Source organism: Microtus pennsylvanicus, chromosome 1, assembly GCF_037038515.1.
Source record: "Microtus pennsylvanicus isolate mMicPen1 chromosome 1, mMicPen1.hap1, whole genome shotgun sequence".
In the NCBI taxonomy this organism is placed as follows: domain Eukaryota; kingdom Metazoa; phylum Chordata; class Mammalia; order Rodentia; family Cricetidae; genus Microtus; species Microtus pennsylvanicus.
The window spans coordinates 157,700,964-157,713,901 of record NC_134579.1 but is presented as its reverse complement, the minus strand read 5'-3'; the positions used below and the strand labels follow the sequence as shown (position 1 = coordinate 157,713,901).

The 12,938-nt window shown below is 35.9% G+C and overlaps 1 protein-coding gene across 2 annotated transcripts in view; it reads left to right on the top strand.

Moving 5' to 3' along the window:
* The window catches only part of Ascc3 (activating signal cointegrator 1 complex subunit 3), a 293,022-nt gene that overhangs the window by 258,021 nt on the left and 22,063 nt on the right, over positions 1 to 12,938 (top strand). For both annotated transcript variants that reach the window (XM_075944106.1, XM_075944115.1), the window contains exon 37: positions 8,493 to 8,717. In XM_075944106.1, coding sequence (XP_075800221.1) covers positions 8,493 to 8,717 — 225 coding nt within the window. The remainder of the gene's footprint in view (positions 1 to 8,492; positions 8,718 to 12,938) is intronic.

The following is a 12,938-nucleotide window of genomic DNA, read 5'->3' as shown; positions in this document are numbered from 1 at the left end:
TCTGAACTCTCTTCACTTCTCCCTTCACATTTCAGTCTTCCATGTATGCCTGCAGTTGATTCTTTAGGCACTACTGGGAGGCTTCTTTATCCAGAAGCTGGCAGTGACATGAAGTAGGTGTTCAACAGTTGCTTTTTTAGATTAATTCATTTTACTCAAGGTTTTTAAGTAGGACTATTCCTATCAATACTCTAATCTTTTTCATTAGGATCTAACACTACAATCATTCCTCCCATATTTTGGTACTCACAAAGACACACACATAAATATAATTTTTTATTTTAATAGAAAATGAAAATTTTTATTTTATTTATTTATTTATTAAAGATTTCTGCCTCCTCCCTGCCACCGCCTTCCCTCCCCCAATTAAGTCCCCCTCCCTCGTCAGCCCGAAGAGCAATCAGGGTTCCCTGCCCTGTGGGAAATCCAAGGACCACATAAATACTATATCTGGATAGTTGAGTACATAGTATGTATTGACACATAGTTAGTAGAATACTTGGATTTTATTACAATATTGAATTCCAAGAAATAAAACCTGTGGATACTGTTTCGTCATTCTGTCATGTTTTATAAGCAGAAGTCCACAATTTCAAAACAAATGTTATCTTACTCACATGTATGTGAACATTAGCCTCTCCAGCTCTTCAGTGCTAGCGGTCATCAGTATGCTGTTACTATAGATTAGTTTGTATTTACTAAGAGTTTTCGTGTAGCATAATTCTGTGTGACTTAACTTGTGTTGTGGAAAGTATTGATAGTTAATTCTTTTCATTGAGTAGCAAAAATTTGCATCTATGTAGAACACAGATGTTTAGCTCTTCACCTGTCAATGTTAATGATGTCAGTTTCTGCATACAAACTTTGTGTAGCTGTATATTGGGTACATTGTAAAAATGAGGTGACTGAGTCATGTGACAGGTGTGTTTCTGAGTTTCAGTGAATATAAGACTGTTCCAAAGAGATTATAACATTTTGTATTCTGATCAAGATTTTCATCACTCCTTTTAATACTTGGTTTGTCAGTTACACAAATTTTAAACATTTTAGGTTTTATTTTCCTAAGATAGCAATATTGCACCTCTTTACATGAAATAATTCTTAAAACTTTTTAACAGAAAAATTAGCCGGGCGATGGTGGCACACGCCTTTAATCCCAGCACTCGGGAGGCAGAGGCAGGTGGATCTCTGTGAGTTCGAGACCAGCCTGGTCTACAGAGCTAGTTCCAGGACAGGCTCCAAAGCCACAGAGAAACCCTGTCTCAAAAAACAAAACAAAAAAAAAAACAGTTATGTGAGGCTGGCCTTAGTATGTGATGTTTTCAGCGATAGTAATTGCTAACCATCTAACTGTGGATAGTAACCAGTATCCTTGGAAATAGACTGTAATGTTGTGGGGGAGGTTCTCTGTGACCCATTGGCTGACAGCTCAACAAGATATAACCCCATTCCTGGTACTAGGGATTTTATTTGGTAGCATATGATATTTGGTTGGGGTATTGTCCCTGCATTATATGGTAACACCATTTAAAATTCCTGTTGCATATAAATCATAGAAACCATTTTTTAAGCCAGGTGAGGTCCCACATTCTTTTAATCCCAGCACTCCAGAGACATAGGCAGACACATAGTTCCAGAACAGCACTAGAGCTATATTGCACAGGCTGACCTGGAACTCATAACAGTCCTCCTGCCTGAGCCTCCTGGTATTGATCTTACAGGCATAAACCACAATACCCACTATATAACAAGTCTTAAAGTCGTGTAGTGACAGCTTTTCTGCTTTGATGTCCTTTTTCTGAGTTTCTGCTTTTCTAGCTCCTCTGGATTTCCTTATGAATTATGGCACCAACTTGTGAATTTCTACCAAAAGAAAAAAGGAAAGAATTTCTGTCGTTTTTGTTGGAACTATTTTAGGCCAGTAAGTCAGTTTGAGTGAGACAACCAAGGGATGCCCATCCCTTTAGTTACATTTTGTTGAACTTTTTTTTAGAAGCATTACATAGTTTGAATTATATGGATTTTGTGTATTTGGTAGATTCATCTTTAGGTAATCCTCATGATTTATACCATTGAATGTTGCAGTTTCCAAAATTTTAGTTCTGCATATCCAAATTCATTTGATAGTTCTAGATGATTATGTTGGCCGTCTGTCAAGCTTTCTACATTGATGATCAAATCAAGACAGTTTTGGTTCTTCCTTTCAATCATCATGCCTTTTTATTGCCTGATGTCACTGGCTGGACCTTTGTAATAATGCTGAATAGAGAGGTATTAAAACACTGAGCAAACTTCCCTGCTTTTGGTGGTGGTGGTGTTGTTTCGGTTTGGTTTGGTTTGGTTTGGTTTGCTTTGCTTTGCTTTGCTTTGCTTTGCTTTGCTTTGATTTGTTACATATTCCAGATTATCTGAACACAGGTTTCCCAGTGACTCTCTTGTTATGACCTCCCAGCTCACCGAAAAAGAGCAGGGATTATAAATTGTGTCTAACACTTAATATGGAGTGATTTCAATCCACAAATCCATATAAAGTGTCAGACTAATTTATAATCCCAGTTTTTTATACTCTACCAACTTTTTTTATAAATTTAGAACTTAATTGGATAAGAAGTATCTCACATTCTTAAAGCATTTTTGTGGTTGATTCTGTTACCACTATAAAATGAACTTTTTATTTTTAATGTTTTCATGAAATATATTTTGATTATATTTTCCCTCTTCCAAGTTCTACCAGATCTTCCCTACCTTCCACCCAATTACATGCTTTTTCCTTTGCCTCTTTCAAATAACAACAACAAAAATATAAAAATATTTAAAAAGCACACAGCAGCCATGGAATCCATTTGTGTTGGTCAGCTACTCCTAAACATTAGGCTTTCCCTGAAGTGTACTTGATAGACCTGTGTCAGTCCACTGGAGAAATCTGATTTTGTCTCTCCCAGCAACTGTCAGTTGCCATTAGCATCTTAGAGGTGATATTTTGACCCCACTTCCTCTTCTCTATGTGGGGCTATTTGTCTGGCTTAGATTTTTGCAGGTGTTATGCCTACTGTCACAGGCTCTTTGAGTTCATATGTACATCAAAAAGCCCTGTTGAGTCTGTAAGAATGGTGTTTCTTTGGAATCATCTAATGCCTCTGGCACTTAGGATCTATAATATTTGACTCACCAAAGTGAGACAAAGAAGAAATAAACAGTTTAAACAGGTCAATAGCCATAGTGAAATAGAAGTGGTATTTAGAAATCTAACTGGTAAAAACTTAGGGCCAGATGAATTCATCACAATATTCTCCCAGACCTTCAAAGAACTCATGGTCTTCTTTATGCTTTGTCCTTACGCTACAATTCTTCTGTCTCTGAAATTAAAATTGCCACTATCCTGTTACAACTGCTATTACCATGGCATATCTTTTTTATCTTTCCTTTTGTTTCAGTATTACCCGTTTCTTTATGTTATATATAGGCCAGATGTAGTTGATTCATTGTTATTCAGGTAATCTTTGACTTTGATTATGGTTATTTAACCCATTTATAATTAACATGATTTTTGGTGTCCTTTAGATTTTAATATGTAATCTAAAATGTTTGTTTCTAGAAATTATATTTTGGGGCATAAATATATACTTTATATGCATCATCTTTGATCTTCTTGTTGGTTTTTTTTTAAAGTTTTTTGGGAGAGGAGCTATAGTTAGATGTGAGTTTCTGTCCTGCCCCATTCCGCAGCTGATTCCCAAATTACCACACAGGAGACTTATATTAATTATAATGTTTGTCTGCTAGCTCAGGTTTATTACTAACTAGCTCTTATGCTTAAATTAATCAATAATTCTTATCTATGCTTAACCATGTGGCTTTGTACCTTTCCTAGCATTCTCATCTTGCTGGTGACTCCTGACTCCACCCTTCCTCTTCCCAAAATTTTCCTAGTCTTCTTGCCGGACCTGTACTTCCTGACTGGCTACTGGCCAATCACCATGTTATTAAGCTAATTCAAGTGACAAATCTTGGCAGTATACAAGAATTTCCACCTTTTTGTCTAATGAAAAGGAAAGTTTTTACCTAATATAGTAAAAATATATATAACAAAAGCAGTTATTAAGTAAGAATTATAGTAACAATATCCAACCCATTTGTATTTGACAAAATTCAAGAAAATAATTATCTAGCTTATCTTGGCGAGTTTATATCTAGTTTACTTTCTATTATAACTAAGGAAAACTATAATTATAGCTATCTAGTCTTCAACTACATCAAAAACTCAGAAAGATGGAAAGTTAGGTACTAATGACAGGGACATAGGACTGCCTGGACGGTCACATAAAATTCCTCTGCATCATTGGAGTATCCATCTTCAGCCTATAGGGCTAGCATGTCTGGCAGAATTATCTGTGAGGCAGGACTTTCTGAATGGCTGTCCTACCTTGTCTAAGCAAAGTTCTGCAGTCCTTTCATTTGTGTCCTGCTTGTCCCATTTGGACAGCATGTTGTCAGCAGTCAAGGCAAGGGCATTTTCTTGCCCCGTGGCTAACTTTGGCCACAATGAAAATAAACTCCATATGGAGTTTTCTTCCATACCCACCATCTTCTGTGTAGTTGGTTGGTGCTTCCAAGAGTAGATGTGTCTTACTATCTTAAAAAGTCTAAGTTATTAAAACATTTTAAATACCATATTCTGTAGGTCTTTGAAGTGTTTAAAGATTGCCTATCTGAAATATCTTTGTATACCTAGAAAAACATAACTATAATTATGACAATTATAGATGACTATTAATCTGTCTTTCTTAACTATACATTTCATTTTTAATTGAGTTGTATAAACACAATGCCTTAAACAAGAGTAGAAATACCCATATTGCATAACAAAATTAACTTTAAATTTGTATCAATAAACTAAAATCTATATCCATGTAAAATATGTAAGACTATCAGTTATTTTTTAGATTAAAGTAGATTTAATAATCTATCTTTTTCCCATCATAATAACCTACCCTTTTTCTATTATTATCATGCTCCCTTTCTTCTTTAGAAAAGGACTGACTATGACCAATAATAATTTATAACCAAACTTCCTAAACAAAGACAAACGTCCATAATCCATATTTGGAATGTGAGCATAGTTTTCTAGGCTACTTCCTGCTGATTGGGGGCACTTAATCTTATGGGGACCCAGAGAAAATTTAGGATTATGGTCAAGTCCTGCCTGGAGTATTCTGTGAGGCTGGATCATCTTAGCCAATCACCTTGAAGCTGTTGTGGATATAGAACTCAGGTAAACTATAACAGAGGCAGTCTGGGATATTGGATCATCTGTTTCCATTAGAAATTTTTCAGGGGGTCTTCCTTGATCAAACCTGATTTTTCTTAACCTGGAATGAATCCTTATTTCTTGTGGAAACAAAAACATAATCTCCAAAGTAACATATATTTTGACTTAAATTTGGAAGTCAAGGCATTTTCGAAACATATATGATGGATTAATCCAGTAGCATTTATAATCAAATGTCTTTTAGCAGCAGCTGTTGCTCCTTCCTCAACTGTCAAAAAAATTTCAAAAGCAACACAATGGCATACAGTATCCAGACTCTCTTTGTATTTTCCATTTTTACATGACATTTTTTATATTACTTTACTCCCCTTTTAAGGACTTAATTATTTTAAAACTATATATTTCTTTTTTGATGACTGTCTGTATAGTTTTTTTCTCCCAAGCTATGTATATTTTAAACACACTGTAAACCATTTAGTTTTTTTTTCATCTAGATCTTTTTTCTGATAACATGAGAGTTTAATCTGCTAAGCAGGCATGGCCACTATTAAAGCTACTAGTTCTATTTATTTCTTTGGCTTCCTGAGGGTCTAGCTTAATGGTGGAGGTATTGCCAGCTGCTCATAAGCTCGATATAAGTGTTTGGTAGCAGTGTCTCTTAAAAGAGCCACATGGTTTTTGCTGCTAATGCTGACTCAGGAGGCTTCTTAAAGTAGCTGGACCTCTGCTTGCCTCTAGCCAACAGAGCCCAACCAAGAAAATGCTGCTACCAAGAAGCCATGTTCTTTTGTGTTTAGAATCCCTTTTTTAACCAAATGTTATGAAACCATTTGTAACATTAACCCATCCCTGATGCCACAGATGGAGTTGAACTTTCATATCGGCAACAGTAGACTGAATCTCAACTACATATTTGAAAAATATCCACTCCTCCATCCCAACTGTCCCATTCTCCCAAAGTCTCCCCATCCTCCCCTTCTCACTTCTCTCTCCCCATCTCTCCTTACCCCCATCCCACCCTCACCCCCAAGCTCTCAATTTTTGCCTAGAAATCTTGTATACTTCCAATATCCAGGAGGATAACTACTTGTGGGTTTTTTTGGGTGGGGTAACCTTCCTATTTAGCTTCTCTAGGATCATGATTTATAGGCTCGATGTCCTTTATTTATGGCTAGAATCCACTAATGAGTGAGTACATACCATATTCATCTTTTTGGGTCTGGGTTACCTCACTCAGGATACTGTTCTCTATTTCCATCCATTTGCATGCAAAATTCAAAATGTCATTGTTTTTTTTACCGCTGAGTAGTACTCTAATGCGTATATATTCCACACTTTCTTTATCCATTCTTCCATTGAGGGGCATCTAGGTTGTTTCCAGGATCTGGCTATTACAAATAATGCTGGTATGAACATAGTTAAACAAATGCTTTTGTAGTATGATAGGGCATCTCTTGGGTATATTCCCAGAAGTGGTATTGCTGGGTCCTGAGGTAGGTTGATCCCGAATTTCCTGAGAAACCGCCACACTGATTTCCAAAGTGGTTGCACAAGTTTGCATTCCCACCAGCAATGGATGAGTGTACCCTTTACTCTACAACCTCTCCAGCAAAGGCTATCATTGGTGGTTTTGATTTTAGTTATTCTGACATGTGTAAGATGGTATCTCAAAGTTGTTTTGATTTGCATTTCTCTGATGGCTAAGGAGTCAGTTGAGCATGACCTTAAGTGTCTTTTGGCCATTTGAATTTCTTCTGTTGAGAATTCTCTGTTCAGATCAGTACCCCATTTTTCAATTGGGTTAATTAGCTTTTTAAAATTATGTTTTTTAATGATTTTTTTCTCCCAACTTTAGGTAATTTTCTAATATACATTCTCTAAATCAGTTATTATCAGGCTTCCTGATGCTGTGACCCTTTAATACAGTTCCTCAGGTTGTAGTGAACCCAAACCATAAAATTATTTTCACTGGTACTGCACAGCTGTTCTCCAAACTGTGAGAAGGTCGTCTAGACAATATTTGGATGGAGACTCAAAGAGGAGTTCCTTGTGATTTCTAGAGCTCGTGTGCACACTTTCTCCATTTCCTCACCCTTGGTGTCTATTTTCTCTGGTACTAATGCATAAACTCTAGCTACCCTCATCTCTGTGGATTTACAACTTCATCTCCTTGTCTGCTTGGATTGTGCTTTTCTAGAATACATCTTGGAAAGTCTCTATACTGTAAGCTAGGTAAGGCTCACCTAGCTTGGTTCCTAAATATCAAGTGTTCCATGGCCAGTACCTTGAGAGTCACTGCTTTGTTCTTTCCATATTAACCAAATGTTATGAAACCATTTGTAACATTAACCCATCCCTGATGCCACAGATGGAGTTGAACTTTCATATCGGCAACAGTAGACTGAATCTCAACTACATATTTGAAAAAATAAGATTTTTCTAGTCACAAAAATATTTTAAGTAAGTAGACAAATCTGCTTTTAATGGAACAGGCTACCTACTTTTAGGCTTTTGTCTCTGTCATGTCAGTCATAAATACCTATAGAAGTTTCTAAAATAATCATTAATAAATTAGCAATTAGTGCACAGTAATTTGATGATGAGTTTTTAGTTGATGATCCTGTTCTATGTCCTTTGCTCTCCTCACTAGTACCATTCCTGATTTTTCTTCCAGCACTGCTTTGTTTGTCCCCCTCTTGAAAGATCAAATGCCTCACTTTTCATAAAAAATACATAAAGAAGTAGGTTGTCCAAACTGAAATATTCCGTAGTGCTCTGTTCTTAGCATAGCATAGCGTTCATTACACTTTACGGAACTGTCTGTTTTCCCTAGTGGGAACACAGGTTCTCATTCACTGGTGTGGCCCCACGCTCATAATAACATAGCACCTAGTAGATCCTCTGATTTTTTTTTTTTACTTTTTAAAAACAAGTGAGTCTTCATGGATTTCAAATATATATTATTATTTTTGGTTATGTATTAATGATAGTATTAAGTTAAATAAGGCTTGAAGGGATATGGCTATTTGTGGTTTTTATAAATCATGTTTTAAACATCATCAAGTAAAGGGTATTAATCAAAACTAGTGTATTAATCAAGAGGTACAGTGCTTGCCTGGCATGTGCAATGCCCTGGGTTCAGTTGTCAGATCACAATATCACTGAGAAGTACATTAATTATTGTGATTTTGATCATTAAGTTGAAATTTATTTTGTTTTACAGGATGCAGAAGAATACACAGACTTGCCAGTAAGACACAATGAGGACCACACGAACAGCGAATTGGCCAAATGTCTTCCCATTGAATTAAATCCTCACTCGTTTGACAGTCCTCACACCAAGGCGCATCTCCTGCTTCAGGCACATCTCAGCCGAGCCATGCTGCCCTGCCCAGATTATGACACTGATACCAAAACGGTCTTAGACCAAGCTCTCAGAGTATGTCAGGTATGACAGCCTTTCTGATATCTTATTACATATAAGACTATTTTATTCTAGCATTGTTGAGAAATACCCGGTGAGTCAAATCAATACCTTTCTAAGGAAAAACAAATATTGTTATCTTATAAAACCAGTTACAGCCAATCATGGTAGCACATGCCTTTAATCTTAGCACTCTTTGATGCCAGCCTGTCTACACTACAAAGCAAGTTCCAGGACAGTCAGGGCTGTTATACAGAGAAACCATGTCTCAAAAAAAACTAACAACTAAAACCAGTTCAGTCACATTTAACCAGAATGTATTGAAAGAGAAGTGTATGCCCGGAACATTATATGCAAAGAGTATATAGTAATAAAAAAGAAGTATCCATATTTTAATGACTCAAGATGTCAAAGGCTAATAGTAAAAAATATATATAAATCAAGGCAAGTGTCATGGCACTCATTTATAATCCCAGCACTTCATTAGCAGAGACAGGAGAATCTTGAGTTTGCAGCCAGCCTGAGCTATACAGAAAGTGGACTCTATCCTGGCTACCTAGTGAAACTCTGTCTCTAAAATTGAGTGGGGAAGGTGAAGTCATAGAGTCCTGGGTATATTCTCCACAGAGAAGCAGTTACCGAAGCTTTCCTGTAGGAAGCCACCTGGTTTACTTAGAAAATCAAAATGACTATTGAAAAACATTGAAAAGAGATGGATAGAAATAGCACAGAAAGAGGCAGAAGTCGAGATTATGGAGAAAGTAGTATCCTATGCTGAGAAGAGCTAAACTAAATGTGGATTTTAGACTTCACTTTAAAGAGGGAAAGCATTGGGACATTGGTTCATTATGATATTAGTAATACCTATCAGTATTCTCAAATATTCAATAACTCACTTGAAGATAAAAGTAGTACTCTCATGTTAACATAATTTTTATAAAAAATAGTTACTTTCTAAACCCACAAAAAAATAGTGAAAGCTGTACCCCTGTTTTATATCTTGTAAATGTTTTGATATCCAAAGTAATAAATGTCACCTAGACCCATTTATCTCCTTTTGTAATCAATACAAAGTGTTTGTTGCAGTGTTGTTTTATTGAAATATATAAAGGAAATCGACCCTTGCTGCGATGTAATTTAAATGAAGAGTACTCTACCAGTTTTTTATATCCTCATGAACATTAGAGTTTAAAACCCTATCAATGAGGTTTCCATACCTTGAATGCTCTAGAGTGAGACAAGGAATAAAATAGGTGTGGTAGATGAGAACTGGTTTGATCCTAAATGGTCCTTGAATAACTTTTTTAAAGAGCAGGGTGAATGGACAAGAATTTTTAGCAGGCAGGTAAAACTGAAGATGATTCAGGGTTTTCCAGCACAGCTGCAAGAAAGAAGCTGCCCTTGACTGGGGGAAACCACAGGGAATTAGGTTTTGATGAAGGATGTACACTGACAAGATTGAATTATGAGAGATCTTGACTTTCTACATTTTACATTTTTTAACATTCCTGTCACAAAATATGTAATTTTTAAAAGTCTTTTTACAGGTATATTAAGTCTATCTGAAGATGTCAGTACAAGGACATTCTTTAAAATGGTAAAGGTTCAAAACTAATCAGGACCTCTTAAATTAATTATAATTTGTAACTGTTCTATTGATAAATTATATGTATTTATCTTATTTATATATAATTTAATATTTATATATTATTATATTTATAATATTTATATATTTATAATATTATATGTATAATATTACATATTTATAATATAATATTTATGTGAAGATTACCTACATCTAAGAAAAATTCTAAGATGATTTCACTGAGAGATTTTTACAGTACCTGTATCTGGGTGGCAGGTTTAGTATGCTTTTTATTTTCTGCTTTCTGCTCTTCTAAAATGCTTGCATGTTTTATAAAGAAACTCTGACATTTTTATTGTTCTTTGTTTTTGGTTTTTGTTGTTTTTATTGTCTTGAGACAGGGTCTCTCCATGAAGCCCTGGGCATCTTGGGGCAGACTATGTAGATTAGGCTGGCCTTAAACTCACAAAGATCCATCCGCCTCTGCCTCTCCACCTCTCTGCCTCTACCTATCTCCTGGAATTAAAAGCATGTAACACACATTTTTATTATTCAAAAGTGTTACCATATAAAATAGGGTAAGCACGGGGTATCAGAAATTCAGAGGGAAATAAGCCTTTAACACACCAGTGCTTTGTATACATTTTCATAGCTAACACATGATCTGCCTCTCTAGGAAGATGATTTACCATACCTCATTAGTCACACTTTACAGAGTTAAAGTTCTGGGTTTTCAGCTGTGGCCCTGGATACTCATTTGTGTTTGCTATGGGTTTTTTTTTCATCCTTTCCTCAAAGACAGTTAATGAACACTGGGGTCAGGAAGGCTTGCATGAAAGGTGCAGAAGTACATTCTGTTCTTGCAAATAAATTGAGTACCATTATTGTCATCATCTAAATATCATGCACAAAATTTATCTTGCATAACCAACTTCAGTAAAACTTTCCTTTTCCATATTCAGCCAAAGGATCCAGTTTCAGTCCAGAATTCAAAATTTTATTTGTTAACATCTGTTTAGTGTTCTTGGCTATCTTAGCAATGATTTTGTAATGCCCCACAATGTAAACTTGCCAGATGAGTACTTCCTTGTGATTGCATTCATGTTCAGGATTTTGCCAAGAATACCACAACAGAGATGGTTTGCCCTGTTAATGTATCACATTCATAAGGTTCATGACAGCAATGCAGCCGTTACTGATGATAGTAACTTTGACCACTTGAAGTAGTTTCATTGGGGGGTCTGTGCTTTGGACAATGATTCTAAAGGAAGCAACCCATTCCTAATAATTGGTATTTCATCTTCAATCTATTTTTTTCTAATTTTTTTTCTTTTCTTGATCTGCTGTAGGGTCTGATCTAGCCTAATGAGATGGGTCTCTAACTGTCTTAGTTCACGTGTTAGCCTGAAGTCCTGATTCTCTAGCTTCCATTTTAGGAGTGGCGAAGATTGCATTACAGGCTTATGTGCCTGCACTTAGCCATTGTTAGAGATTGCAGTGGATCAAACTTAGAACCTGTGGTATATTGTAGCCAGTTCACTACTCACTGTGCTACATCCCCAACTTCACTGCTGCTAAATATGCTGATGGATAAACAATACATGTGCTTCTGAAAGTATGTGTCCATATGTTAGAGTATGAGAAGAGGAGAGAATAAAATATCTGAGTTACTTTCAGTGCCACAAAAGGAAAAAATAAGGAAAAAAACAGTCTTTTGAATGAAAGTATAGTATAACTATAAATGTGCTGGGTCTAGATTTTATTAGTAAATGATTCATTCCTGTTGTGGGGGTTACCTGTAAAAATACTTGATTTCCAAAGAATCAAATACCATAGAGGAAAGTGAGTGTGTTTACCTGGTGCTCACTAGCATGGGCTTAATGGGTGGGAATGCATTGAAAAATGTCACAATCATCTGAATGAGTGGGGTTTAGTCGTTTAGAGCCAAGTACAATTAGCAGTAAAAGTAGTCGAGGTATTACCAAGCTTAAATACGAAGTACTTGGTGTAATCCTTAATCCAATACTTGTAAGAATGTTTTGATATTGCAAATGTTAGGTGAATCTACTGTATTCTTAGTTAAATCCTTTCAAATGTTAAATGCTTCTAATTAGACAAATTAGAGATTTCCTTAAAGTAGGTAGCACAGTATGTTTCAGATCTCTCGAGGTCATTTTGATAAAAGAAAGACAAGTAGATTATTTGTAAACAACATGTCTGTTATTCTGGTCTGTGTCAAGGAGCGCTAACACTATGGGAGGGTTTCAGAGCTAAAGTATATTGGGAACCTCTAATAGCTGTAGCATCACTGACTGGAAAAATGACATCATGAACAAATAAAACAAATATTTTGTTTTTTTTTCTTTCTAATTTCTTAATAGAAGATGGTAGAAAGGAAAGGTGTGTGTGTGTGTGTGTGTGTGTGTGTGTGTGTGTGTGTGTGTGTGTGTGGTGTATTTGTGTGTGTTTAAGTTTTCCCACGACCTAAAGGATTTTCGGCTACAAAATTTTGAATTGTCTACCAACACATATAGTCCATTTACTATAAACATTTTTATGTGACCTTATCAATCTCATAAGTGACCTGGGTGGGGTCTAATTTAGGCTCTTTTCTTGGCCAGGCGGCTAAAGACCCCTTTTTTTCCATAGAAGCCTTGTGA